Raw genomic sequence first — 27,574 nt, 5'->3', positions numbered from 1 at the left:
TAAACCACAACCAATTAATATTGATTAATTTTATGCTGCCTTTATGTACTTTTTGGAGCTTCAATTTTCTGGCCACTATTTGCTTGCATTGAATGGACCAAAAGAGCTGAGATATTTTTCTAAAAATCTTTGCTTGTGTTCAGCAAAAGAAGGAAAGTCATTCACATCTGGGATGGCATGATGAGAGAATTTTTCATTTTTGGGTGAACTACTGTACCTCTTTAAGAGTCTATAAATACATTTGGGGCCATTATATCAGTTATGTATCTCATTATTGGTTCTGCAGGTTTTCTACAGTAATGGCATCCAGAACTTACTCTCTGTAAAGCCGCCTCGGTCCTCTCAGGGTTGATTCGATAGGCTTGTAAAACATCACTTATTGGAATCGTCATGTTCTGTAGTGTCATGTTCCTGTGTGAAGAAATGAAATGCACACTTTAATTCTCCAAAATTGAAGTACAAAACACTTAAAAATCTGCAAAAGGGGTGGTCTCACTTTTCCAAGGCATTGGCTACCTCAGTAAACCCACCGGCAGTCACATTGTTTCTGTCCCAAACCAGTGTTCTGTACCAGAAAATAAAGCAAAACCTCACTTGACAATAAAGAAATTTGTGATACTCATTACTTCTTGGAACAGGGGCAAATACTGTATACAAACTGTAGTCACCATGTCTGGAAAAATTACTTTAGCTTGGTGTTGATCATGAGGGCCTTTGCTAACATCTTAGCACCCATGTCACCAATAAAGTTGCCACTGATATCAATCTTAGACAGACTGGCGTTACTCCCCAGACTGTTGATGAGGATGGTGGTGCCAGTCTTCAATTTTGAGTCGCACACAGAGAGAGACTCCAATGGCTAGAGACAGAGAGGAAAAGACATTATGGAAAAAATGTTTTATGTCATATGCTTTGCTACATATAAAAACAAGGGTTCTTGAAACTGTGATAGAAATGCAAGTTTCCAGTTAAATAGAATGATTATGTATCATTTTTAAACTATAAATGTATTTAACGTATGTAATATTAAAACTAGATAATAATGTAATATTAAAACTTGATCTTATCAAAATGATTGTATTCACTGTTTGAATTATTCCCAAATAAAATCTAAAGATTAAAAAAAACATTATCTAACTGTTTGGATAGCAAGAGGCCAGCACTGATCCTTTGGAGAGCAAAAAAAAAAAAAAGTCTCTTTTAATGTGGATGAAGTTACATCAAGTTGAGTCTATTTTAATGAGTCCTGTCTTTGAGTGAGTGTTGCTTGTATAATTATTGAGCTCAGGCGTGCCTTCACCGAGAGGGGTTGTGGGTAATTAAAACTCCAGGCTTGCTGGAGGGATGTGGAGTCTCTGTGGACTTCCTCTCTTTTTTGGTTACTCTTTTTTTGTATTACAGACATATATAGAAACACGCTGATGCAAACTGTTATTTTGAAGGCCAGAAACAGCAGTTCTTCCTCCTCTTATGAGAGCTGAGGGCTGCAGGTGGGAGCTGTGATATACAGATCATTTGTGGATGGAGGAAGTGATCCTATTTTGAAGTAATACTGTTACTAATTGGGAGAACCTGTCTATGACTGGCTGTGACTAAGGCATGATTCTAATGAAATAATGGGGTGTATGTGTGTGTGTGTGTGTGTGTGTGTGTGTGTGTGTGTACGTACAGTGTAGTGTTTCTGATTATTACAAATGATGTACTCACACACTCCTCCTCATGAATTAGCTGTACAAGGCATTGTAGTACATCTGTAAGAGCTCTGAGAGAGAGAGAGGAGGCATTTAAAACATGCCTCAGGAATATAAATGAAGGAAGAAGAAGGGATGGAGGGGATGCGGTAAAGATAGTGAGCTGGATGGGTTGATTAAAAGAAGGATAGAAAACTTCTTTAAACTAAAGTGTGTCATTTCTGCAGGACCAAAAAGAATTGTAAAAATCGTGATTGATTTGAAACAGGTCTCCCAAACACTCTTCCACTGGTCAATCAAACAAACAGTCCCACCCCATTCACCCCATTGGTTGAGAAAATGTTGCTGTGTCTGGCAGGCCAGCATGCTTTAAAAGAGAAGCTGCCCCAGAGCTACAGTGTTTAAATTTTTGAGGGAAATCAACCCTCAAGTGGACAATATATAGTTGTCTCTGCTTATTAAGCCTGAACAGGAGTACAATTTTATAAAATAGAAAAATATTACACACTTCAGCTTATAGGAAATAAAAGCACTGAAAGGATAAACAATCCATCTCACCTAGACTTCATGGCGAAGTTGCGTCCGATTGAGAGGTGTCGAATAGATTGACTGCGACCAAGGGAGAGAATTAGAGTAACCATATTGCTCTCAAAACCTGTGGGAGCAGAGAAGAAATACAAAAGAGACAGAGAGAGAAAACTCAAATCGCTTATTGTGAGCTGTATCGAAACTTAAAAGGATAGTTCACCCAAAAATGAAAATTCTGTCATTATTTACTCACCCCCACTTGGTTTGGAACAACATGAGGACAAAATGGTGTTGACATAAATTATGACAGAATTTTTGGGTGAAATATTTCTTGATGTCAAAATCTGATTCAATATGTCCTTATACTTGTTTTCTATATTTTCTTTTTCCCAAAGGTCTAAGGCTGTTTATTAGTTATAATTTACTTTCTAAGTGATTATAGTGACTTTTACATTACACTGTAGGTGTCAAATGCCTTCAGGGACCACAAGATAGTGTACTTGTACAGTGCAGTCTGTCATGCATGTTGTCACTTTTGATCGTTAAAATGTCTCTCATTTATTTCACACTGTCTTCTCTCTCTCGTATGTGAGTATTTGTCTATGTGTTCAGACAGGTGTGGTAGGCCTGAAGCGGTACAATGCGGGTCCAGTGGGTCATGTGCTGTTCTGAATGATGTGTTTAGCTTTTCCCCTCATGTAGCAGACACAACAATGCCTATGTTTGTGTCGTCTCCTCCTGGGCAATAAAAATAGTATGGCCTGATTCCATCTTCTCCAAGGGTTCGACATTTTCACAAGCTTCCATCGTGAAAAGCAACACTATTATGGACAGCTGAGCTTTAGAAAGACAGTGGAAACAAAAAGGGATTTTATTTTCTATTAAACAGACATCTGGTGTAAGAAAGAGCATTTCAGAGGGTTTTAAAGCAGACTTCTGAAGCTCACAAGATTTTACTTCAATACTTTATTAAAAACTGTTTCATATTTGTGCAGTAAAGTTGTCAAAAGTGAGACTAAGTGGGACTATTTTCTAGGTGGATGAACCCCTGGTTATGTGTTACCATTGGAGAGGTTTGCCCCATGTAATGCCGCCCACCACACAGCACAAGGTTTGTCAAACATTTCAACATACAAATTTGTATCCCTAATTTGTATTAGGGATATGTTAAAAGGGATAGTTCACCCAAAAATGAAAACTCTCTAATGATTTACTCACCCTCCTGGCATCCCAGATGTGAATGACTTTCTTGAGATATTTAGAAGAATATTTAAGCTCTGTAGGTCCTCACAATGCAAGTGAACGGGTGCCAACATTTTGAAGCTCCAAAATACACATAAAGGGAGCATTAAAGTAATCCATACGACTCCAGTGGTTTAATCCATGTGCTCAGACACAATATAAAAGGTGTGGGTGAGAAACAGATCAATATTTAAATAATTTTTTCATAATTTCTCCTCCCTGTCCATTAGGGGGCGATATGCACGAAGAATGTGAATCACCAAAAACAGAAGATGGAGAATGTGAAAGTGAAAATGGAGATTGACTGAGCAGGAAGGAGAATTTATAGTAAAAAAGGACTTAAATATTGATCTGTTTCTCACCCACACCTATCATATCACTTCTGAATATATGGATTTAACCACCAGTGTCATCTGGAGTACTTTTATGTTGCCCTTTTGTGGGTTTTGGAGCTTAAAAATGTTGGCACCCATTCACTTGCATAGTGAGGACCTACAGAACTGAGATATTCTTCTAAAAATCTTCATTTTTGTTCAGCAGATAAAAGAAAGTCATACACATCTGGGATGGCATGAGTAAATGATGAGAGAATTCTAATTTTTGGGTGAACTAACCCTTTAGATATTTTGTCTGCAATTTGTCTCGCTCTGTTGCGTTGAGTTTGGTGTGAAAGGGTCTTTATCATTAGTTCTTGTGGTGTTTAGGAATAACAGCCACTTTTACCTCTTTCTTATTTTATGAAAAGAGGTTTTCAAAGAGACAGGAACACACACACACACAGAGTCAGATTAATTCATGTCTCCATGTGTCAAATATTATTTATAACCTGATGTGAGGAGAGACCCTGTAACCCCTCTACTACTGCTGTGAGATAGAGAGATAGAGGTTAAGAGAGAGCAAGGTCTCTGTGAGAGTGAAAGCAATGTAACACATCTGACAGAATGAAAGAGGCAGGTATGAAAGTGATGGAGAATTGCAGCGAGAAAAGAGAATAAAATAAGAGACTGTACCATTGTCAGACAGATCTAGACTGCAGATGGCCTTGGCCTCAAAGATGTGTTCTTGAATCACCTGAGCTCCAGCCGACCTCAGCTACACAAAACACAAAGAAACACACATTTGTACGATGCAATACCTTGACATTTGTATGTGTGTGTGCATGTGTGTGTGTACCTCACAGCAGCTGATATCGAGCTCCAGGTCAGAAAGTTGAGTGTTGGTGGCCAGGCCTTGTAGCAACAATCTAAACATCATTCATATCATCCATTAATGAAGACCAAAGAAGCAATCAATACAAAGTTACTCAAAGTTACTCTGCTCATCAGAAATAAGGACTCAACAGCTGCTAAATTTCTGTCAGAGTTCACTATTCTGTCAAAAGTATGGTTAAGAGTGTGGTATTGCTTTTATACAGTTCAACAAGCAAGTAAATAATGTTGAATAATTTACATTTCTGACAAAAAATGGTGTTGAATTTCATTCAAAAGGAATCTAAAGCATCAAGCACTCCGCTCTCTACACTGCTCTCCTAAGGGCTGTTCATACCAAACACGCATTTGCAAAAAAACAGCTAGACGCAGCACAAGGTATATCCACAGTTTTTCTGAGCAACCACTGCACAGCGCCATGATAATTCTGATGGCCTGTTTTCTGTTTCTGGTCTCAATAAGAAGCAATGTAAAACTACCAAAACGAGCTAACCATTTAAAGGGGTCATGACATGCCTTTTTAATAATTTTAATATGTTCCTTGAGGTGCACTTATATTAGTTACGTTTTTTGCACACACACAAAAAACAGTCATATATTTGAAAACATGATCATTTTCCATCCGCTGTCAGAAATGCTCGGTTTTGGTGCTGCTTCTCCTTTAAGACTTCAGAGTAAACACCTACTGTTATTACTGGCTCTCTGCTCTTGACTGATCTGCTCTCTACTTGCCATCTCACTATTCACCACTAATGGACGGGGCTACAGAAGTGATAAGGTAAAGCAGGCGTTGATGTGTTGTTGTGGAGGTGGTCAGATGCAAATGTCTACCACAGTGTGACATCACAATGTGGAGGAAGTAGATAGCGTGTCGTTTCAGCAGCTTGGTTTCAACAAATGCTCTTTTTGCAGTGAGGAGGAAGTATTGAGTTCTGAAACGTACAGTATGTTTTTATAGTACAATGAGCTCTTATATGTTGAAAATGTGATTCCTTATGTCATGACTGCTTCAAGCATTAGTTGGAATAAAAATGAATATCAGGGTAAACTTGTGCAGTTGTTGGGTGTCAAAAAACCTCAAAGTAGTTAACTAACCTCAGGTCATCACTTCATGTTGTCTACCCACTCAGGTAAAGCACTTTCAAAAAACTCATATCTTAAGTATCGGCACTGTGGAGCCACATGCTTTTTTTGAAATTTTGTACAAATGTAATACTCTAAACATCACATTATCCGCTAATCTAGGAACATTCGCAGATGTGAGTGGAGACCGTAAATTAAAAACAGCTGTCCGTTAAGAATCATGGAACACTTCTGCGTTCAGGAAAAAGGTGGATAACAGAACACAGTTGTCTTGAGACATGATTTTAAAACTTGACATGCTTTTTTAAAAGACTAAACACGTGGCGCACCTGCGCACAATGCTGAAAAAACAGCTGGACTCGTCGCAAATGTTAAAGACGTCCGTCTAGCGCATGTTCACATAAAAATATTTTTTGGGAAAAGTGTGCAGACAGACGCAAACAGAAACAAATCTTTCTCATTCACTTTAATAGTTTTTCAGTGGTGAATAACACTGGGCGAATCCCAATCGCAAGTAAGCATACCTATGCCCTACTGAAGGGCAGACATCTTTAAGTGAGTACTCTGAAGGGAGCATGGCATTACTGTATGAATGTACACCTCGTTAACAACCTTGTGGAAGGGCCCATCGTGAAAATATATATATTTTTTTAAATCCTGAAAATCCACTATTTTGGAACGACCCCTCATGTGTCATCCCCTTCCTGCAGTGCCCTTCAAGGGCACAAAAATGCCATTTGGAATTCGCCCTCTGTGTTTTAACAAAGAGTTGAGTCAATGGGTGTTTCTCAATGCAAAGAAAGCAGGGAATGGACTTGCGTTCTTATGAAGACCAGTCTTTCCAAGCTACCTTGGAAGAACGAACTCGGAAGGACAGGAGAACGCAACTATTGTGAGCTTTGAGATGTGCTGCGATCTTCCTGTTGCGCAACTGACCATCACAGCACATTTGTAGCCAGTGGCAGAACAACTGCCATTATCACACCAGTGAAGTTTGCAGGACTAGTGACATGTTGAAAGAATAAAGTCTTTTAACAATCGTTTCCTCCATGTATTTATTACTTGAGGGAACTCTTGAGGGGAAACACAACAAATGTCCTCCGTCTACCACTGTAGAGCTGCTATAACTTATGAGACTTCAAATGGGTTTTTGCCTACAAGTCACCATTCGATGCATTCTCGATATTCAGCCTGATCAAGTACACATCCGGGTAATTTTATGCATTCTCTGTGCTTGCGTTTTTAACTATTGGAACTGAACTTCAACAGTGGATGATGACGTCGAACAAGTCCGCGAGAATGTAAGAACACGAGAAAGTTAGAACCCACATTGAGAAACAGCCAATGACTCAACGATTCAGTGACTTCTTCGTAACATAAAAGGTGCTCATTTGTTGCCACCTGCTGGTGAAAAAATGTTATCCAAAGAAATTGTCACTGAACTAATCAGTGTAAGAAATCTAAATGAATTAAAATTCTCACCACTATTTGGAAAGCTGCAAACACAGACAAGTGAAATAATACAAATAGTGAGGCGTCCCAGTATTGTAATACTAAATATCAGCACTCTTGGAATGCAATTCACATGCTTTTTCCTACTACTGTATTAAAATGCTAGTACACGCACATAACCCATACCTGAAAGCCTCTGGAGGTAGTTTAGTTCCAGCCAGTCCCACATATTTCAAAGCAGTGCTCTTACTGAAGAAATCCAACAAACTGCTGGTGACCTTTTGTGCTTTTCTATAACAGCCACAAAAATCAGAATGTGCATGCCTTCTGTACACAAATGTGTATAATTCATCACTTTTCTGTACGTAGATGTGTATAAAACATCACTATGATGACTCACTTATGGGAAAAAGTGTTCCTGGAGAGGTTGAGGTAGCTCAGAGTAGTGCAGCAGCCCACAGAAAGAGACACAAACATCTAGATAGAGAGAGAAATGTCAAAGGTGCTCTAGATTCTGAGTCTATTGGGTGCAAAGTGTCTTCTCAAAGGTGGATTCGGCACAGCTGCTTTGTGCTAAGGTCCGTTGATAAATTTCTTATGAACTCACTTAACATACTCTGAATTAGAGAATATGGTTCATACTGATATTTCATTTCATATGTTATTTGATATCCTGACTCATATTGAATTTAATTCAGTTTAACTAACAAAAAAACTGGACAAATATTATATATGTCAGCAACTTCCACTTGACTCACTGATTCATTTTATGCTACAAATTGAGTAATCTACCAAAAAAAAGTCCAAAAATGGCACCTTCTGCTGTGACTCACTGTGTCTTAGGGGCAGTCTGTAAAGCTGAGGTCAAGGTGTGAAACTGCATTGGGAGCAGTCAGGAACTTAAAAAGGCTATACAAGAAAGAGAGACCAGCAACAATTGATTCAGACATCAAGCACTTATATTGTTTATATGGATAATACACTAATATCATCGGGATGTACTGTATCAATCACTTCAATCCACCCTCAAACTCACTACAGCCTCTTCTGTGCCCAGGCAGCCGATGTTTCCCCTCAGGTCGAGGTGGGTCAGGGTGTTGCACAGAGATGTATTCTGATAAAGAACCTGAACCAGAGACCCTAGGCCTGGAGCAACAGGAAAGGTGAAAGATGAAGAGTGATGAGTTGAAAAGTGGACTTCAGTGTTGGTCATCCAGAATATCACCACATGACTTGATCATTTCTTAATAAGCAAAAGTGTTCATAAAAAGCCCAAATCTGCCAGTATTATGTGGTTTCTTAGATTAGCTGGATTGAAATGTACTGATTTCAATCCACACTGAGCTTTCAAATCTATCATTATAAGTATACATTACAGAAACACTCAAACCAGCCCATCTGGCACCAAACACCTTGTTGATGAGAGAGTTTCACCCCCTTCACAGCATTGGGGGATGTGTACCTTTCGGGGACATGGAGACCTTGGAGAGGAAAAGCTGACTGAGGCCACGGGGCAATTTGCCCAAACTCTGACTGAGAGCAACCACACCTGCACACAGGAAAACAGAGAGAATATGACTAAATACAGATTCATAACATCAGCATAACACAGCTAAATGTGCACAGACGAAGATCTGATCCCAGATCAGAGAGAATATCTGTGTTGGCACCTTTGTCCTCTATTGCACTGACAGACAAGTTGATGATATGGAGAGCAGAGGCTGAATGGTCCCGAAGAGCGCTGGCCATCTTAACAAAAAAAATCCTTACACCAGGATTTCGAGAGAATTCATTCATTACAGGAAAACTAAACTTCAATGTAATAAATAACAGTGTAAATTTGTCAATAATGTTACAATAAGCTAAACAAGCAATTCTAAGGACACCGAAATGCAAATGATGATCTAACTAATAGAATATTCCCCAAGAAGTCCCCAAGAAATAATCAAATGTATATAATAGAATCGAAATGGAATAATATAATCCATTGAATGGAATAATATAATCAAATAGAATAACTACAGATGCAAACTTCCAATGTACAAACATCTTTGATTATAATTCTTTCATAATGACATTCCTGTAATGTCCGTGCAAGAGTCTTGATTAAACTCACATTTTGAGTCCACTGGCCTCCAGAATGACCTCCTCCAGAGCAGAGGACCTGCTGATCATATAAATGACCTGCTGCTGCACATTAGGTGTCTGAGAATAAAGAGTTGAGGCTCATCAAGAACACAGTTCCAAATGTTTTGGAGGCAAACATACAATACACAAAGATTAAGATGAACTTCCAAGTGGAAAAAGTGGAGTATGAAACAAATAATATGTAGAGTGAAAGAATTGTAGTAGCAGCCACAGATTATCAAAATTTAGAATCACATCCAAAGTTCATGGATACTGGCAAAAAAAAAAATAAAAAAAAAAAAAAAAAAAATCTGGTTTGCCCTTGACCCAAGAAAGTGGCTTCATCTACAGCTTGTTGTTCTACAGTTCCTTAATATTTTATTTCTCTCCATCTAAATGAGTAGACTCTATTACACTGAGTTTTTTTTAAGTCATGCTAGAGTTTTTATTGTGTTGTTGACACGTCTCATGGTCAGGCCAACAGAAACTATTTATTATTTGGCAAGTGGCCTATATCTGACCTTTCCACAGGAGAGAACCCAGAAGTCTTTCATGGCTGGCTAAGTCAAGCTGGAAAAAGTCTTGCTTCGTGTCTGTACCATTTCATGCTAAACTTTAAGCTAAAAATACTGTAGCAACAATCCCAATCAAAACAAACACATACCTTAAAGGAATAGTTCATCCAAAAATGAAAATGATCTCATCATTTACTGACCCTCATGCCATCCCAGATGTGTATGACTTCCTTTCTACTGCAGAACACAATTGAAAATTTCAGAAGAATATCCCAGCTCTGTTGGTCCAAACAATGCAAGTTAATGGTGACCAGAACTCAGAGGTCCAAAAATTAGATAAAGGAAGCATAAAAGTAATCCACCTTTGACCAGCCCCAACCAGTAGGTGGCTGAATTTGAAAGTGAAAGTCACTTCAAAACCAGAATGTGAAAGTGAAAGTGTAGATTTACAGTTAAAAAAAGGACTTAAATGTTGATCTGTTTCTCACCCACACCTATCATATCGCTTCAGAAGATATGGATTTAACCACTGGAGTCATATGGATTACTTTTATGCTGCCTTTTGGGTCTTCAAAGTTCTAGTCACCATTTACTTGCATTGTGAGGACCAACAGATCTGAAATATTATTTTAAAAATCTTCGTTTGAGTTTTACAGAAGAAAGAAAGTAAATCACATCTGGGATGGTATGAGGGTGAGTACATGATGAGAGAATTTTAATTTTTGTGTGAAATGTTCCTTTAAATATTTCTCTCAACTTAGAAGGTATCTGTCTGATCCCTGATTAAAAGGCAGCTATATTAAGTTATGATATATGGATGTCAATAATCATGTAAATATTAAAGATTACAGACATTCGATTATGAAGGTATTTTGGGGCCCATCACAACCTGTAAACTCTTATATAAACACATTAGCTACTCTTCTCCAAGTTAGCAGCTCACTATGACACTAAAAATGTTAGGCAAAGGTATAATAATAAGAGATGTCAATGCAGCTGAACTGTCCTGACTATCTGGTATTAAAGGAATAACAAATAATGGAATAAAACTGGAATAAAAAGTTCATATAGCCCCTTAGAATCCATACATACCAGTTTGAAGTCCTTGCTGCATATCTTGGTGAACCACTGGTTAAAGGACAGAGCACTGACTGCTAAAGCCAACTGACTGTTCATTTCATTTAACACATTAGATTTTTATTATTACAATTGTGAGGAATGGTGAGACAAAACTAAACATGTTCCCAAACATCAAGATAAAAATGATTTTAAAATAATCAGTCATCGATGACAGAAGTGCTGTTTCATCTACCTGGTGTCCAAATGACTGAAGTCAATGAGGTTAAATACCCGACACTTCTGAACATGGTAAATATTGTCAATGTCCTAGAACACAACAAAAGCAACAGTTGCTAAAGCCATAATGTTTTTAACTCCTGAATATTCTCTGTTTAATGCAAGTGAATTCCACAGACCCATTGAACTTCCCCACAACATGGGAACTCGTTGAATTCATACAATGCTGCATATGTGTCCGAGAAGCCTCCTGTATAGGACCAAAGAGGATGTAGAAATAAATAAATAAAAAGGTTGCACATTTGCTTGGATATCTAGATAATATCCAGATGTGATCATTTTAAACAGTTGTGACATTTTGTTAGTGATGACATTATCATCTGACCACATGGTCCAACTGCTCCATTCAGTCTTGTAGATCAGGGGGAATTTTCTTCAGTAACTTCCTAAGAAAAAAGGAGAGGGAGGGAGAAAATGAAGAGGAAGAAAAAATGAGGACACATCGACCAACATAAATTCTTTCTTTAGTTTTCCACTCAGTGGGAAACTAACAGGTTATGGTAACATTTTGGTGCTTTGTGGTATTAGATAATGACTATTTTAAAGGTCATATTTGTTCCATTTGTGGGCTCATTAATCTGATTTCAGTGAAGAAGTGAGTCAGTGTTGTAAAGGCTGTATGGCTTCAGTAACTGCAGTTTATTAAAAAGTCAAATATGGACAAGAGACATTCTGCAAAGATCATCCACCCATTTCAGAATGATTGATTAGAGAATGTGTATGTTCCTTTAAAGGGGTCATGTCATGAGGAATACAATTTTCCTTGATAATCTGACATATAAGAGGTCATTCTACTATAAAAAAATACTGTAAATTCCAGAACCCAAATTGAATCCCTAATTAAATAAAAGCATTTACTGAAACCAAGCTGCCAAAATGTCCCATTTTCTACTTCCGTGACAGCCCTACATCACTTGGGGTACTCAAGACGGCCTCTACAGCAACAACATCAACGGCTATATTAAAATCATCATTCCCATGGCCCCGCCCACTGGTGCTCACTTGGCTCGTAAACAGAGACAGAGAGAAGGACAAAAGGCCTACTGTCTGTGGCCAGACTACTCCTGAGCAGGAAAGGGGAACCATCTGGACTATTTTGAATTATTATTGTATACAAACATGTACTACACAGACATCTTTGACTGTTGTCATCTCTCTGGCACACTTTTAAAAGACGCTGTGTCAAGTTTCAACTCTGAAGAGAAGATGTGTTTCATCAGCTGCTGTGACTCCTGTTGCTTTGTTGCCTAAACTGCTCAACAAACTGTTCTTTCCCCTGTCAGTGCTATTTTTAATTGTTGTTGTATGTAAACATGCCCTAGACGGACATCTTTGACCATTTTGATTTGTTTCCGGCTATGTTCACCTCAGTGCAGGATGATAAACAGGATGTATCTTGTGATTAAAGCAGTCATAAAACGAGTCTTTGCCAAGGAATTGTCACTGAAGGATATGGGACAGTAATAAAAACACTACTGGACCACATAAAAACTTAAGTTAACAGTTCCATTCATTAATATTTCAAATGTAATGACTGTTTATGATGCTGACACGCTGTCTACACCAGGAGCGTCCGTTGAGGCAATGCAACGCAACGGCTCGAGGCTGTCCACACCGGGCACGTCGACACAAACTTTCTGAAATGTTTCTTTGTGTTGTTGGCAGTTGTAGCGCCAGCACAAAATGGAACGGGACTGTTGGAGTGTTCTGCAGAGGGACAACTCTTGGAGTGATGCACCGCAGTGGACACTTCCATGGCAGACAGCATCATTGATTATAGCGTCCGATGTAGACAGGGTGTGAGTGTTAACAGTTGTGCTTGAGATGAATAGTGTAATATTGGATGTGTGTTATGTGTAAACCGTGAGATTTATATTTCTAATGTTTTGGTGCTTGTTTATTCTCTTCCGATTGAGTTTCAAAAATGGCTGAATTTGAGGGACTGCACGCTGTTAGCCAATCATAACAGAGAGTGTTTACATTGAAGTTTAAAGGAGGAGCTGAGGCAAAAATCAAGCTTTTCAGAAAGATTGTCAGAGACGGTAGAAAATTATCATATATTACAAAATTATGACTGTTTTGTTGAAGAAAAAAAACCTTTACTAACCTCAGGGAAGATAATGAAACTATAAAAAAGAGCATTTCATGACCCCTTTAACAGCACTTTCATTCTTGAGATCATTCATTCTGATAGAATAATTCTGCACTGATGTCTGGGATAAAATCTGTTTAATTCTGTGGTATGGGGTGCAGCGGATGCAGATTCCATGTGGGCATGCGGATCATTCACCCTGGGGATGAATCAGGGAAGATCTTCTTGAGTGAGACGGTGACATAAGTGACCACAGTCTCAATAACCACCTGACACACACACAAACATAAACATGTTAGACAAGGTGAGTGGATGCAATTATCCATAAAAAAAAAAAAAAGCAATGACTAACTGGTTGGCTGGCTGAAGAGGATCTTTCTTTTGAGAAAAATACTGGGCCTCCATGTACCCTTGACATTATATATATATATATATATATATATATATATATATATATATATATATTTTTTTTTTTTTTTTTAAAGATTGCATTTGAAAAATGATCTCACCTTCCCTTCTTTTCTTATTATACATTAATTACACATCCGATCGGGGTCGTAACAACCACAGACATTAAAGGGGTTATGAATCCGCCCATATTCAGAATAGTGGAAGATCAATATGGGTTTTTCAATAAAAGATACTAGGAATGTCCCCCTGTCAGTCTTGAATATTTGGTTACACCCTTGCATCATAACAAACAACTTTTTATGCGATAGCCATCATTGCTAATGCACTTACCTGCTCGATACTCTCGATGATGATGGCATAGATCTCCAGATAACTGAAGGAGCTCTCCACCTGCAGCAAGAGATGGGACCCTTGTAATCTGCACACACTCTAACATGTATATGCAGCAAGTAACACTGGAAACAGTGTTAAAGTGATTCACAAGTTAACCAAAGTGAAGGTGGGGGTCAGGGAGATTGGGTTATTCATTGAAACTCAAACATTTTTTCCACAGGAACTAGTATTGAGTCACACGCTCTCAATATCTTACTGCATGGCATTACTCTGCATGGAATCCAATCTGCATGGAGCAAACAGCCCTTTTTTTTTTTTTTTACCAATTAAGAAATAAATTGATTTAAGAATGCAGTACAATTAGTTTCTCAATTTTTGAGCAAACAGTGTCATAACCATGTTTTTTAATGCAGAAATATGAAGCAAATTTTATTCAAAAGAAATGTGAAGTGCAAAGGAGCACTGAGCAGCAATGAGTTAATACTGCACCTGACCTACTGACCATGCTGCTGGCAATCTACTATTTGTTTAATCGGCCGCATATTTTCACGACAGTGTAAATGCACTGCTCAAGGTTATTTGCTGCATTTTGACTCTATTTCCTTTTATCTTATCTAAACTGTGTCAACATTATATTAATATTCTAAATATTGCTAATATTGCTGTTCTTAATATAATATTAGTTTAACATTTCTAATATATTATAATATAATGTCTTGGTTAAATCTTGTGTTATGGAACTATGGAATCTTTTATTTTGTATTTTGGAAATCTTAAGTTACATTACATTGTGTCATAAGTATTTTAAAATACAATGTAATATCAACCTCTTCTGATACACAGTGGCATCAAAACATCAGCCACACTTAAAATGCATAAATTTCATTGCATTATATACAAAATATCAATCCAAGTGGCATCTGCAAACAAATAACCAGAAAGTGTCCAAATACATTCGTATTGTATTGAAATAGAAAAATGTCTCAGCCCTGTTGGTCCTCACAATGCAAGCGAATGAGTGCCAAACATTTTGAAGCTCCAAATATCACATAAGACAGCATAGAAATACTCCATAAGACTCCGGTGGTTAAATCCATATCTTCAGAAGCAATATGATAGGTGTGGGTGAGAAATGTATGAATATTTAAGTCCTTTTTTTAACCATAAGTTCTCCTCCCTGCTCAGTCAATCTCCACTTTAACTTTCACATGCTTCTTCGTGTGTTTTCATTGATTCACAATCTTCATGCATATCGCCCCCTACTGGGCAGGGAGACGAATTTCTAGCAAAAAAGGACTTAAATATTGATGTTTCTCAACCACACCTATCACATCACAACACTGGAGTCTTATGTATTACTTTTATGCTGCCTTTATGTCCTTTTTGTAGTGTCAAAATTTTGGCACCCATTCATTTGCATTGTATAGACCTACAGAGCTGAGATATTCTTCTAAAAATCTTTGTTTGTGTTCAGCAGAAGAAAGAAAGTCATACACATCTGGGATGGCATGAGGGTGAGTAAATGATGAGATAATTTTCATTTTAGGGTAAACTGTCCCTTTAAGTTACTTATGTGAAATGTTTTGCTTAAAAGGTGATGTCTAGTTGGTTTAATAGATTTTTTTTATCTGATGCAGTTATGTTTAAACATTTCTGAGTGTGTCTTAAGTGTCCAAATACTTTTTGGGCCACTGTCATGTGTGACCTTTCTGAATTTATGATGCAGCATCGATAAACAGTGTAAGAGAGTGTAGAAACCATTTGAAGTGTGTGCATGTGGTAGCCCATTAAGGCACTGATCTTTGATTACATTATGTAACACAATTTTTGTTCCTGGGTAGTAAGTGTTATTTCTTAATTGCTTATGCCTCAAAAGTATAGAAAATGGCTATTGTTCCCCACAAACTTTTGTGACCAAGACAGTGATATTTTGAAATTTACCTATTTCCAATGAGAAAACGGGCGAATTTGTGTCTTTTCGTTCACATAAAGTCAGAAAAAAACAACATATGAATCCAAATTAACATGTATTTATACTAAAGTAATACAAAAATGACTACAAAAGATTTAGTAGTTTTTCGAGATTTATGATTATACTGTAAATCACTTTCACGAATCAGCCCCCAAATGTACTCATCATACTTCAAGGCGTCCAGCAAGGTCTTGATGCTGTTGTAATCCTCTTTGAGGTGCACCGAGTGAGCCAGGGGAAGAGACGGGTACTTGTTACCATTATGGAGCAGCACAGCTTTGAGGCTCCTGGATGAGCTGTCAATGAAGAGGTGCCACACATTCTGGTTACAGGCAATTCTGATTGCCTCGAACAAACTGGTCACATTGTGGCAGAAGCAAAGCCCACCTTGACGGGTGAAGAAGCTGGAAAAAGGTTGGTGACGCTTCCTCTGATCTGCAACTTGCACACTTTCACCCAACAATTTCCACTGCTTGAGCCTAGACATCAAAAGCTCGGCATTGGACTTGGTGAGACCAAGATCTTTAATCAAGTCGTTGAGGTCTTTTTGGTTAGAGTAGTATGGGTTTCTCTCCTCAGCTCCAACTCTGAAATTGTCATCTGGATCTACAACATCTTCCTCACTCTCTGACTTGCTGCTCTCTTCTAAAGATGGCTGCTCTCTCTCCGGAGGAGTGGGTACAGGGAGCTCATGGCAGTGTGGCACCGGGGTGATGGATGAAGGAAGATCCGGAAACGTGATAGCAGGTGCATTCTTGCCAGTCTGACATTTGGAAGGGTCCACCATGCAGAAGTAGCAGTTGCTTGAGTGGTCAGTGGGTTCCCGCAAAATTCTTGGGATAGCGAACTTCATGGCTCTCTTTTCCCCTCTGTACCATCCTACAAAAATACATTTATTTCACCCATGACTAATGTGTAAGAGATTCTCCCAACATTTTTCATATATGATATATTTTTTCAATAACACTGAAAACTGTAAAACATTTTAAAATTAAAAACTTTTACCATTTTAAAAATTAAAAAATTTTATAACACAAAATTCTGAGCAACAATTTTTCCATCTTACCTTCCAGAGTTTTTTGCAGTGCTCGCAGGTGAAATGAGGTGCCCAGGGTTTGTCTTGATCCCCGACAGGCATGCCGAAATATGCCTTGTAGTCCTCACACATCTTAGCAGAGGCTTCCACGGAGTACATTTTCGCTCTTATCTTGATAAATTGGCCACAGACATAGCAAAATGCGTCTGCCGGATGCCTGCAGCCTCTTGATGCCATCTCAGAAAAATGCAGATGTGTATCCACTTAGGCAGCTGGAAATAAACTGAAATGGTGGGCTTAAGGCCCCTGTATTTATACTACTATTTATATTATTGGAAAGTTCTAGAAGTTACTCCAAGTTTACTCAGCACTGAATCTATCTGGGTTGTTCTGGAAAATAGGTACTAAAAATAACTGTCCTGGTCACAAAAGCAAAGTTTGTGGGGAATAATAGCCAATTTCTATACTTTTGAGGCATAAGCAATTAGGAAATAACACTTACTACCCAGGAACAAAAAAACAAAAAAACAAACAAAAAAATTGTTACGCGGTGTTATCACATATTAGCTCCAAAAAAGCCAGGTAATGAACATAGTAATTTGTAAAATTATAGGGGTCACCCCTCAGGTATACTGACTGCTAATTTGATGCACAATCTAATTATAGTGATTCCCACCTTCACTGGAAGTTTGCTGTGATATACATGAGCTCTCCACTGAGACATCACCTGGAAAACGACAACAACACAGAATACACTGTAAATATGTTGTATTTTGTGGGTCTAGCTCCATCTGCTGGTAGAAAAAGAGATCAAAACAACAGGGTAGATACTTTCAGTTGTACTCTCAAATATTTGCTTTCAAATGTTAATCCTCAGCTTTTTCTGCTTGAAAATATTGCTTTGGTTTTGGCCTATTCAGTCCAGCATATGCATTATACGGAGAAAAGCATGCAGCCCTTCACTGATGAATAAACAATTTCACAACTTGACAATCTGGCCTTACTGCTGACTGTACAAGCAGAACTTGATGCTCTGCAGAGCATGAGACATGTACATTTCATCAGCAGATCTCTGCACTAGCGTTCATCACTGTGATTCATACCCTGTGGAAAAATTTTGTACCACACTTAAGAGAAAAATGAGAGCAAACCAACTAGCCTTAGACTAATTGCAGTGCAGTGGTATAGTGACAGATATAGATTACAGACGGCACAATACGAATATTGTACAATATATACGTTAGACACATAGTAAAGTGTGAATATTGAATATTATGTATTATGTGATGTGTATAAGATGCATGTTGTGCAGTGTGTAACCTATGTCGGTCACAGTATCACTGCACTGTTTTGGAGCATGCACCTAAGACCTTCACCAGCCACTACACTTGTGTGCTTATGGCAATGTCACAATAAAAGTGATTTGATTTATTGCATTATTGCTGTTATTATTATTACAAGTTTTTCCTTTTATTTATCATTACCACTACTGCTTAGGCTAACTACTAATGCGATCAGAACCACTATCATAACTACAACCAATATGGCTGCAATGCACTGATCATTTTGTCACTTGAATCACTTTCCATTCTGTTCCTACACAGTTTTACTATTCGCAATGTTTTACATATACAGTACTGTGCAATAGAAGAACAAGGAGTCCTGCAATAGATGGTATGGCCCCCACAGAGCTCGGATCTCAAAATCATTGAGTCAGTCTGGGATTACATGAAGAGATGGAGGCAGTTGAGACAGCCTGAATAGATAGAAGAGCTGTGGCAAGTTCTCCAAGAAGCTTGGAACATCCTATCTGCCAACAACCAAGAAAAACTGTGTTCAAGTGTACCTAGGACAACTGGTGCTGTTTTGAAGGCAAGTGGTCACACCAAATATTGATTTAGCTTTTTTATGTTTACTGGACTTTCCATACCTTGTATAATTTAACTGATACATGAAAACTATTTATGGCATTATTTTCAAAGACATCCTCACTATGCAACATTTTTCACAAGTGCCTAAAACCTTTATATATATGTATATATATATAAATGGTGTGTGAAGGAGAGGCTGAGGTACCAAAATTCTGCTCTCTGCTCATCCTTTACATTGGTTGAGATGCACCAAACCCACTGAACTCTTTGTTGCTTCAGGTACCGAATTATGCCATCTGTAAATCATGCACACACAGCCATTTATGCAGCAAATCATATGTAACAGCAGATAAATGAATAACACTATGTAACACAATTTTTGTTCCTGGGTAGTAAGTGTTATTTCCTAATTGCTTATGCCTCAAAAGTATAGAAAATGGCTATTATTCCCCAAGGCTATTACAGCTATTATACAATCCAAGCAAGTGAGGTTATAAATTTGTATTTTATTAGTATGTTTAAGAATAATAAGAAATCAGTCGCATGGCGCCATGCGAGGGTCGAATGTGTGAACGGCGAGCTCTGCGCACTTTGTTAGTTTTAATACTTTTTATGTCATAAACCGGTAAGATTCGATACACTCTGATTCTTGACTGTTCTAGGAAGACAATATGACAAAGAATTCAAAATCTTTGAACTCTGGAGACATTAAAAGACACTTACGTGCTCAAGCTGAAGCCCCTGAGCAACAGGCCGAAAGCCCGGGACACAATTTGGGCAGTGCAGTGAAAGAGATTCAGCGTCGACTGTTGAACATGTCGGCAATGCTGGCGAAGGTCGTTGCTGACTTGGAGGATCTTGTTGTAATACGTCGATCGATCACTGCCATGGAGACGAAATTCACTGAGATGGTTACAAGAGTGTCGGATGTTGAGAAATGGATCGATTATCTGGAGTCATCGGAGAGGGAATTAGCTGCTAATCTGCTAACGACCAAGACAGACTTGGAGCGCGTCTGGGAAAAGTTGGAAGACCTTGAAAATCATAACTGGCGAAACAATGTCTGAATTGTTGGAATTCCTGAGGACGAAGAAGGCCGAGATATGGTAAAATTCCTAGATGGGCTTTTCCCAAATCTGCTCGACATAACGGGTCATGAGCTGGAAATAGAGCGAGCGCACAGAGTTCCGGCTTGGAGAGCCGCGTAGGGAGACAGGCCCCGATCAATTCTGTCAGAATTTCTGAGATCATCCAATAAAGATCTCATGTTACACGAGGCGAGGAGTAAAGGAAGGTGTAAAAGAGGACGCCAGAAGCAGTTTTCCTTTTTCAGGTGATGCTTTATTTCCCCTCTTCCTCGACACCACTTTACAGTTACCTTTATACACTCTTTAAACACTAACACACACACTGTTTCTACAAATAACTTTCACTACTCGGGAATCGTTGCTCTGGCTCGGCTCTGTCATATCCAGTCTCTCCCACTGAGCGTTGTGTCGCTCTCTTTATGCCGCTCTCCCCATGCTCACTGAAATTAGAGACAGGTGTTAGACAATTTAGCTCAGGTGTAAGCGCCCTTACCGCTTTCTCTCTCCGGAGAGATGCTTGACCACGCCCCCGCTGCCACAGAAGGCTTTCTAGGAAGTACCACAAAATGTTCTTGTTCCCAGACTTTGCGAATTCGACAAGAGAGAAATGTGATCGATTCAAGGAATGCAAGAAACTCTTACATCAGCGGAAGGTCGCTTTTGCACTGATGTTCCCGGCCAAATTGAGAATAGATACTAAGGATGGCCGCAAAATATTTACATGCCCACAGCAAGCGATGTCCTTCATAAAGTCAATGGAATGAGTAGGTCATTGTGTGATACTCTCTATGCAGCCGAGTGGGCCTGACTCACTGAACATTCACATGACTGTCTGAAGAACCTGGGCGCCTTTTTTGTTTCTTTTTGTGCTAGTTCCGCTAGCGGCTGGAGCTTGTTTTGTGGAGGAACACACCTTCGGAACAGTTATGTGGATGAATCTACACGTTAAGTATAAGCTTGTTCAATTGAATAACACTCCTTTGGAACAACTGTGGATTAATATGTTCCTTCTTCATGCTTATTCCTCCTGCTGGCTGGAGTTTGTTTTGTTGAGTATTTTTACGGGACACTGGAACGATTACGTCATCCGCTGAACTCATAACAGCCAGCTCACTGAACATTCGTTTGTCTGTCCGAGGAATCTGAACGGTTTTATATCAGCTGGAATTTGTTTTGTGGAAGATCACACCTTTGAGACAGTTCTGTGAATGAATCTACACATTCTTTGTGTTCATTCTTCCTATTGGCTGGGGTTTATTTTACAAAGTATTTTCTGTTATTTAATTTTGCCTCACAAATTTGTGAGGCAAAATTGAGAAATCCGATGGCAAAGTTGTCGTGGGGGCTGAGTTTAGAGAGATTGTCGCCAGGTTGGTGCTTTCGTGCGCGGGGTTAATGCACACATTTGTCTTTTTTCTGTTTGTTTTGTTCGGGGTTTGATTGTTTCACTAATGGAGAATGTGGTCTGTATAATTTTGTTTTTGACACACAATTAATTTTTTCTACTATATCAAAATGTCAAATGTTAATACGAGTGTACTATCTCTCTCCACATGGAATGTAAATGGGTTGGGGCACCCCATAAAAAGAAGGAAGGTTATTACTTTTCTAAAACGTAAGAAATATGATATGGGGTTTCTTCAAAAACACATCTCTCGCTGCAGGAAGCTGAAAAATTTGGGAAGATATGGGGTGGACATGTTTGTTTTTTAGTGCTGGTTCAAGTAAGAGCAAGGGAGTCATTATATTGATTAATAAACATCTACAATTCAAATGTCTCAAACAGACTAAAGATAAATTAGGGAGAGTCATTATTTTTTTAGCTGAAATTCAAGGGCAAAGGTTGATTTTGGCTAATATTTACGCACCTAACGCTGATGATCAGGGCTTTTTTATAGATCTTGAAGGGATGCTGCAAATCGCTGGCACCCCTCATGATATAATATTGGGAGGAGACTTTAATCTTTTGATGGACTCAGTCCTTGCTTACAGTGAAGCAAAAGTGTGTAAACCCCCGAGAGCAACATTGACGCTTCACAGGATGTGTAAAAATCTTTGTCTTATGGATATTTGGAGACTTTTGAACCCATCTGGTAGGGACTATAAATGTTTTTCATCAGTCCTTAAGATTTATTCTAGAATAGATTTTTTTTTTTTATATTTAAATCCCTCATTTCATCTGTTGTTGATTGCTCAGTTGGAAATATCTTAGTCTCAGATCATGCCCTAGTGAGTTTAGAGGTGATGCCATTTACATAGAAAAAGAAATCATATAGTTGGCGGCTTAATGTGTCTCTTTTGCAAAATCCTGATTTCCAACAAATGTTAAAGACTGAAATCAATGTTTATATGGAGACCAACTGGTCCTCAGTATCCTCTGTGAGTGTGGCTTGGGAGGCACTTAAAGCAGTTCTTAGGGGCCGGATCATACAGTATGCCTCATTCACCAAAAAATCCAAAGCACGAGAACTTGTGGAGTTGGAAGGAAATATTAAAAATGCAGAGGCAGAGCTGAAGCGCCGTTTGTCATCTGATGGCCTCAGAGAATTGACCGAAAGAAATACTATTTTGTCACAGAAAGTGGAGTTTTGGCTATTCAGGGCAAGACCGTCATACTTTGAGTCGGGGGACAAAGCAGGAAAACTTTTGGCTAGATATATAAAGCAAAGAGAGTCTTTTTCTATCATTCCCTCAGTGAAATCTGCTGGTGGTGAAATATTTACCTCGGCCATTGATATTAATAATGCTTTTAAAGAATTCTATCTTGATCTTTATAGTTCCACATCTTCATTTACTGATGAAGATATTAGAAACTTTGTGGAACCATTAGATCTCCCTAAACTGACGACTGAGCAAAAAAAAATTCTTGATTCTGAGATAACCTTGGAGGAGCTTGGCGAGGTTATTAAGGCCTTACCGACAGGCAAGGCTCTGGGGCCTGACAGCTTTGCCGCTAATTTTTTCAAATCTTATGCTACAGAACTGGCCCCACTTTTGCTAGAAGTTTATACTGAATCATTAAAGTATGGAAAGCTCCCGCCAACCATGACACAAGCCTGGATCAGTCTGATTCTTAAAAAGGACAAAGATCCAAGTGAGTGTAAAAGTTACCGTCCAATTTCCCTGATCCAGTTAGATGTAAAAAATTTGTTAAAAATTCTGGCTAATCGATTAAGTAAAGTTATGACATCTCTTATACATATAGATCAGGTGGGGTTTATTCGAGACCATAGCTCTTCTGATAACATTAGGCGTCTCATCAATATCATGTGGTCAGTAGCGAATGAACAATCTCTGGTCGCTGCCATCTCACTTGACGCCGAAAAGGCGTTTGATATGGTAGAATGGGATTATCTTTTTAAAATTTTGGAAATGTATGGGTTCGGGAGTACTTTTATTGGTTGGATTAAGCAACTTTGTAGACACCCTGTAGCGGTGGTACAAACAAATGGACTAATTTCAGATTATTTTACTCTGGATAGTGGCACCCGGCAGGGTTGCCCTCTTTCCCCATTATTGTTCTGTCTTGCCCTGGAACCATTAGCAGGGAATTAAGTATTTGGGAATTTTATTCCCAGCAAATTTGTCTGATTTAGTTAGAGTTAATATTGACCCCTTAATAAAAAGGTTTTTGAATGATGTGGACAGGTGGGCTTCATTACATTTATCGATGATTGGGAAGGTTAATGTTATTAAAATGAATTGTATTCCAAAATTTAACTACCTGCTACAATCTCTCCCTGTAGATGTCCCCCTCTCTTATTTCAAACAATTTGATAGCATAGCAAAGTCCTTCATTTGGAATGGTAAGCGTCCTAGATTAAATTTGAATAAGTTACATTGGCCGATTGACAAAGGTGGTCTAGGCCTACCCAAGATTTTGTTATGCATTCGGTCTCAGACATTTGGCTCATTGGTCGCTTCCACCTGAGAGAGCCCCTCCCTGGTTTTGTATTGAACAGGAAGTTCTTGCCCCTATTTTGCCATTGCAAAGCCTTTCTATCAATCTAATTGGAGAAGTTTAGTTACACCCTGTTATCTCGCATTTGCACTCGGTATGGACAAAAGTGTCCAGAGTGTTTAATTTGGATATTTATTTAAATGTTGCCTCAAGCATTTGGCTGAACCCTAAATTATGTATTAATAAGTCCCCTTTCTGCTGGTCAGAGTGGAATGTGAGGGGGGTTACTACACTCAGTGATCTATATTAGAGTGGAGTGTTGAGATCTTTTGAAAATTTGGTTCAACATTTTGGGATTCCCGGAATCTATAGAATAATTATATAATTAATAATTAATAATAATAATTTTCTTTATTCATCACACATTATACATTTGCACATATACAGTGAAATTCTTCTTTTTCACATATCCCAGCTAGGCTGGGGTCAAAGTGCAGGGTCACAATCTCAGTTCTATAGGTATTTACAGCTGTGCCACCTGCTCTGTATTGTTTTTGGGAGTAGCACACACACTCCTAAAGCAGCAGACTCTCTGGGATTCTAAAAAACATCAAGTCTGCATCTAGAGATGCAAGGGTGTGCCTTATGCAATTCAAGATCTTACATAGATTCTATTGGACCCCCTCTAGATTGTATAGGCTTGGTCTTAAAGACACACCCACCTGCTGGTGATGCCAATCAGTAGATGGAGACACAACCCATGTTTTTTGGATGTGTGTCAAGCTCCAAGAATTTTGATTGAAGATTCAGAGTTTTATGTGTGACATTTTGGGCACTCAAATTTCATTTTGCACCAGACTCTGTCTTTTGGGCGATGGGGCGGTCATAAATTTGGGGGATAAACACATAAAAATTGGGTTCTAACCAGCATTATGATTGGCAGGCAAATTATTTTAAGGGGATGGAAGTCGGATGGAGCGCCCTCATTTCCGGAGTGGTGTGTGGAGATTGGGAGGGTGGCTGCTTTCAAGGAGGGGTCAAGAGGAAGGCTGGGGGGTCAGAATATGTTTGATAGGAAATGGGGCAAGTGCCTAGTGTTTTTGGGGGACTCTCGGGCAGGGGCTGTGGAGAGAGTAGTTTAGTTTTAATTATATATGATCATTATTTTTTCTTTTTTGTGTGTGTGTGTGTGTGTGTGTGTGTGTGTGTATTCTTATTTGTGACCACAGGAGTGTTCGTTGGGGGTCAGGGTGGGGCTGGTGATTGGAGAGGGGGTATAGTGGGGGTTAAATGTTAAATGTTGATTCATTGTTTATATGCTGTGTTTTTTCTTTGTTATATGTCCATGAATCAATAAAAAATTGTAACTATAAAAAAAAAAAAAAAAAAAAAAAAAAGAATAATAAGAAATCATATGAATGGCTAAGAGCATCATACCTTTAAGGCAAAAGGGGACATCTGTCTGTGCAGCCATTTCTGTTCACTGTATCAGTAGGATGAAGACAGGCCAACGCTGGCAAATCTCGCAAAGCATGTGTGACACATTTGCACACACACATCCTGCTGCTTTATGATTCATGCTCATGGGGAAAACCACAGGTTGAGAGCACAGGTCTGAGACCAGATGTAACACCTGGACTACATGAGCATCCTATAACAGATAACAGACACATCGTAATGTGCAAAGTGATCCTGAGACAGTTTCAGACAAACACCAATTCAATGCAAATAAATACTACCAATGTTTGCAATTTAGGAAAATGTGTAAAGCTTCAGTCAGTTGTGGATTATAACAATAGGGACACCTATGGTCACAAAGACCTATTATTATATGTGGTGGTTGGTGTTAGCTTCAAAAAACGTACATGAAAGGAAACACTGATGTTCTGATCTCGGCCTCATCCGAGATGACGATGAGTCTGCATACAGAAGGGAGGTTAAACAGCTGGCTGTCTGGTGCAGTCAAAACAACCTTGAGCTGAACACGCTCAAAATGGTGGAGATGATTGTGGACTTTAGGAGGAACACCCCAACACTGACCCCCTCACCATTCTAAACAGCACTGTGGCAGCAGTGGAGTCATTCAGGTTCCTGGGCACTACCATCTCATGGGACCTGAAGTGGGAGACACACATTGACTCCATTGTGAAAAAGGCCCAGCAGAGGTTGTGCTTCCTTTGCCAGTTGAGGAAATTCAACCTGCCACAGGTGCTGCTGATACAGCTGTACTCAGCAGTCATTGAGTCTGTCCTCTGCACTTCAATAACTGTCTGGTTTGGTTCAGCTACGAAATCAGACATCAGAAGACTACAAAGGACAGTTTGGAATACTGAGAGGATTATTGGTTGCCCCCTGCACCCCGTTCAAGAACTACACACTTCCAGAGTGAGGAAAAGGGCTGGAAAAATCACTCTGGACCCCACTCACCCTGCCCACTACATTTTTGAACTGTTGCCTTCTGGCCAACGCTTCAGAGCTCTGAGCAGCAGAACCGTCAGGCACAGGAACAGTTTTTTCCCTCAGGCTATCCATCTCATGAACAGTTAAATTGCCCCATTGAGCAATAACTATGTGCAATACACAGTTTAGTCTTTCTTATATTTATCCAACACATCCAACCTCTTCTGCCATTACATTCCCTTGCACTGTATATAACAGATTTGTATTAGATTTGCACGACGTATTTGTGTATATATATATATATATATATACAGGTGCATCTCAATAAATTAGAATGTCGTGGAAAAGTTCATTTATTTCAGTAATTCAACTCAAATTGTGAAACTCGTGTATTAAATAAATTCAATGCACACAGACTGAAGTAGTTTAAGTCTTTGGTTCTTTTAATTGTGATGATTTTGGCTCACATTTAACAAAAACCCACCAATTCACTATCTCAAAAAATTTGAATATGGTGACATGCCAATCAGCTAATCAACTCAAAACATCTGCAAAGGTTTCCTGAGCCTTCAAAATGGTCTCTCAGTTTGGTTCACTAGGCTACACAATCATGGGGAAGACTGCTGATCTGACAGTTGTCCAGAAGACAATCATTGACACCCTTCACAAGGAGGGTAAGCCACAAACATTCATTGCCAAAGAAGCTGGCTGTTCACAGAGTGCTGTATCCAAGCATGTTAACAGAAAGTTGAGTGGAAGGAAAAAGTGTGGAAGGAAAAGATGCACAACAACCGAGAGAACTGCAGCCTTATGAGGATTGTCAAGCAAAATCGATTCAAGAATTTGGGTGAACTTCACAAGGAATGGACTGAGGCTGGGGTCAAGGCATCAAGAGCCACCACACACACACATGTCAAGGAATTTGGCTACAGTTGTCGTATTCCTCTTGTTAAGCCACTCCTGAACCACAGACAACGTCAGAGGCGTCTTACCTGGGCTAAGGAGAAGAAGAACTGGACTGTTGCCCAAAGTCCTCTTTTCAGATGAGAGCAAGTTTTGTATTTCATTTGGAAACCAAGGTCCTAGAGTCTGGAGAAAGGGTGGAGAAGCTCATAGCCCAAGTTGCTTGAAGTCCAGTGTTAAGTTTCCACAGTCTGTGATGATCTGGGGTGCAATGTCATCTGCTGGTGTTGGTCCATTATGTTTTTTGAAAACCAAAGTCACTGCACCCATTTACCAAGAAATTTTGGAGCACTTCATGCTTCCTT

General features: G+C 39.0%; 1 protein-coding gene and 1 long non-coding RNA gene across 2 annotated transcripts in view; both read right to left on the bottom strand.

Moving 5' to 3' along the window:
• The window catches only part of LOC127417088 (capping protein, Arp2/3 and myosin-I linker protein 2-like), a 52,048-nt gene extending 37,815 nt beyond the window's left edge, over positions 1–14,233 (bottom strand). Inside the window, 18 exon segments of the mRNA XM_051656809.1 lie at positions 314–411; positions 497–565; positions 687–859; positions 1,708–1,762; positions 2,250–2,346; positions 4,472–4,553; positions 4,635–4,704; positions 7,391–7,495; positions 7,605–7,681; positions 8,038–8,103; positions 8,229–8,350; positions 8,667–8,753; positions 8,875–8,969; positions 9,321–9,409; positions 10,939–11,014; positions 13,493–13,563; positions 14,036–14,095; positions 14,195–14,233. Of these exon segments, the coding sequence (XP_051512769.1) occupies positions 314–411; positions 497–565; positions 687–859; positions 1,708–1,762; positions 2,250–2,346; positions 4,472–4,553; positions 4,635–4,704; positions 7,391–7,495; positions 7,605–7,681; positions 8,038–8,103; positions 8,229–8,350; positions 8,667–8,753; positions 8,875–8,969; positions 9,321–9,409; positions 10,939–11,014; positions 13,493–13,563; positions 14,036–14,095; positions 14,195–14,233 (1,531 nt within the window).
• A 6,112-nt stretch (positions 14,234–20,345) lies between these two features.
• Positions 20,346–26,609, bottom strand: LOC127417155 (uncharacterized). Its single transcript, XR_007893232.1, has 3 exons — positions 25,772–26,609; positions 25,344–25,557; positions 20,346–20,445 (listed from the first exon to the last, which is right to left on the bottom strand). It is a non-coding gene; the product is annotated as an uncharacterized LOC127417155 (long non-coding RNA).
• Positions 26,610–27,574: the final 965 nt, after the last annotated feature.

This window comes from Myxocyprinus asiaticus, chromosome 26 (assembly GCF_019703515.2).
Source record: "Myxocyprinus asiaticus isolate MX2 ecotype Aquarium Trade chromosome 26, UBuf_Myxa_2, whole genome shotgun sequence".
NCBI lineage: Eukaryota > Metazoa > Chordata > Actinopteri > Cypriniformes > Catostomidae > Myxocyprinus > Myxocyprinus asiaticus.
This window is presented reverse-complemented; position numbering and strand designations above follow the sequence as displayed.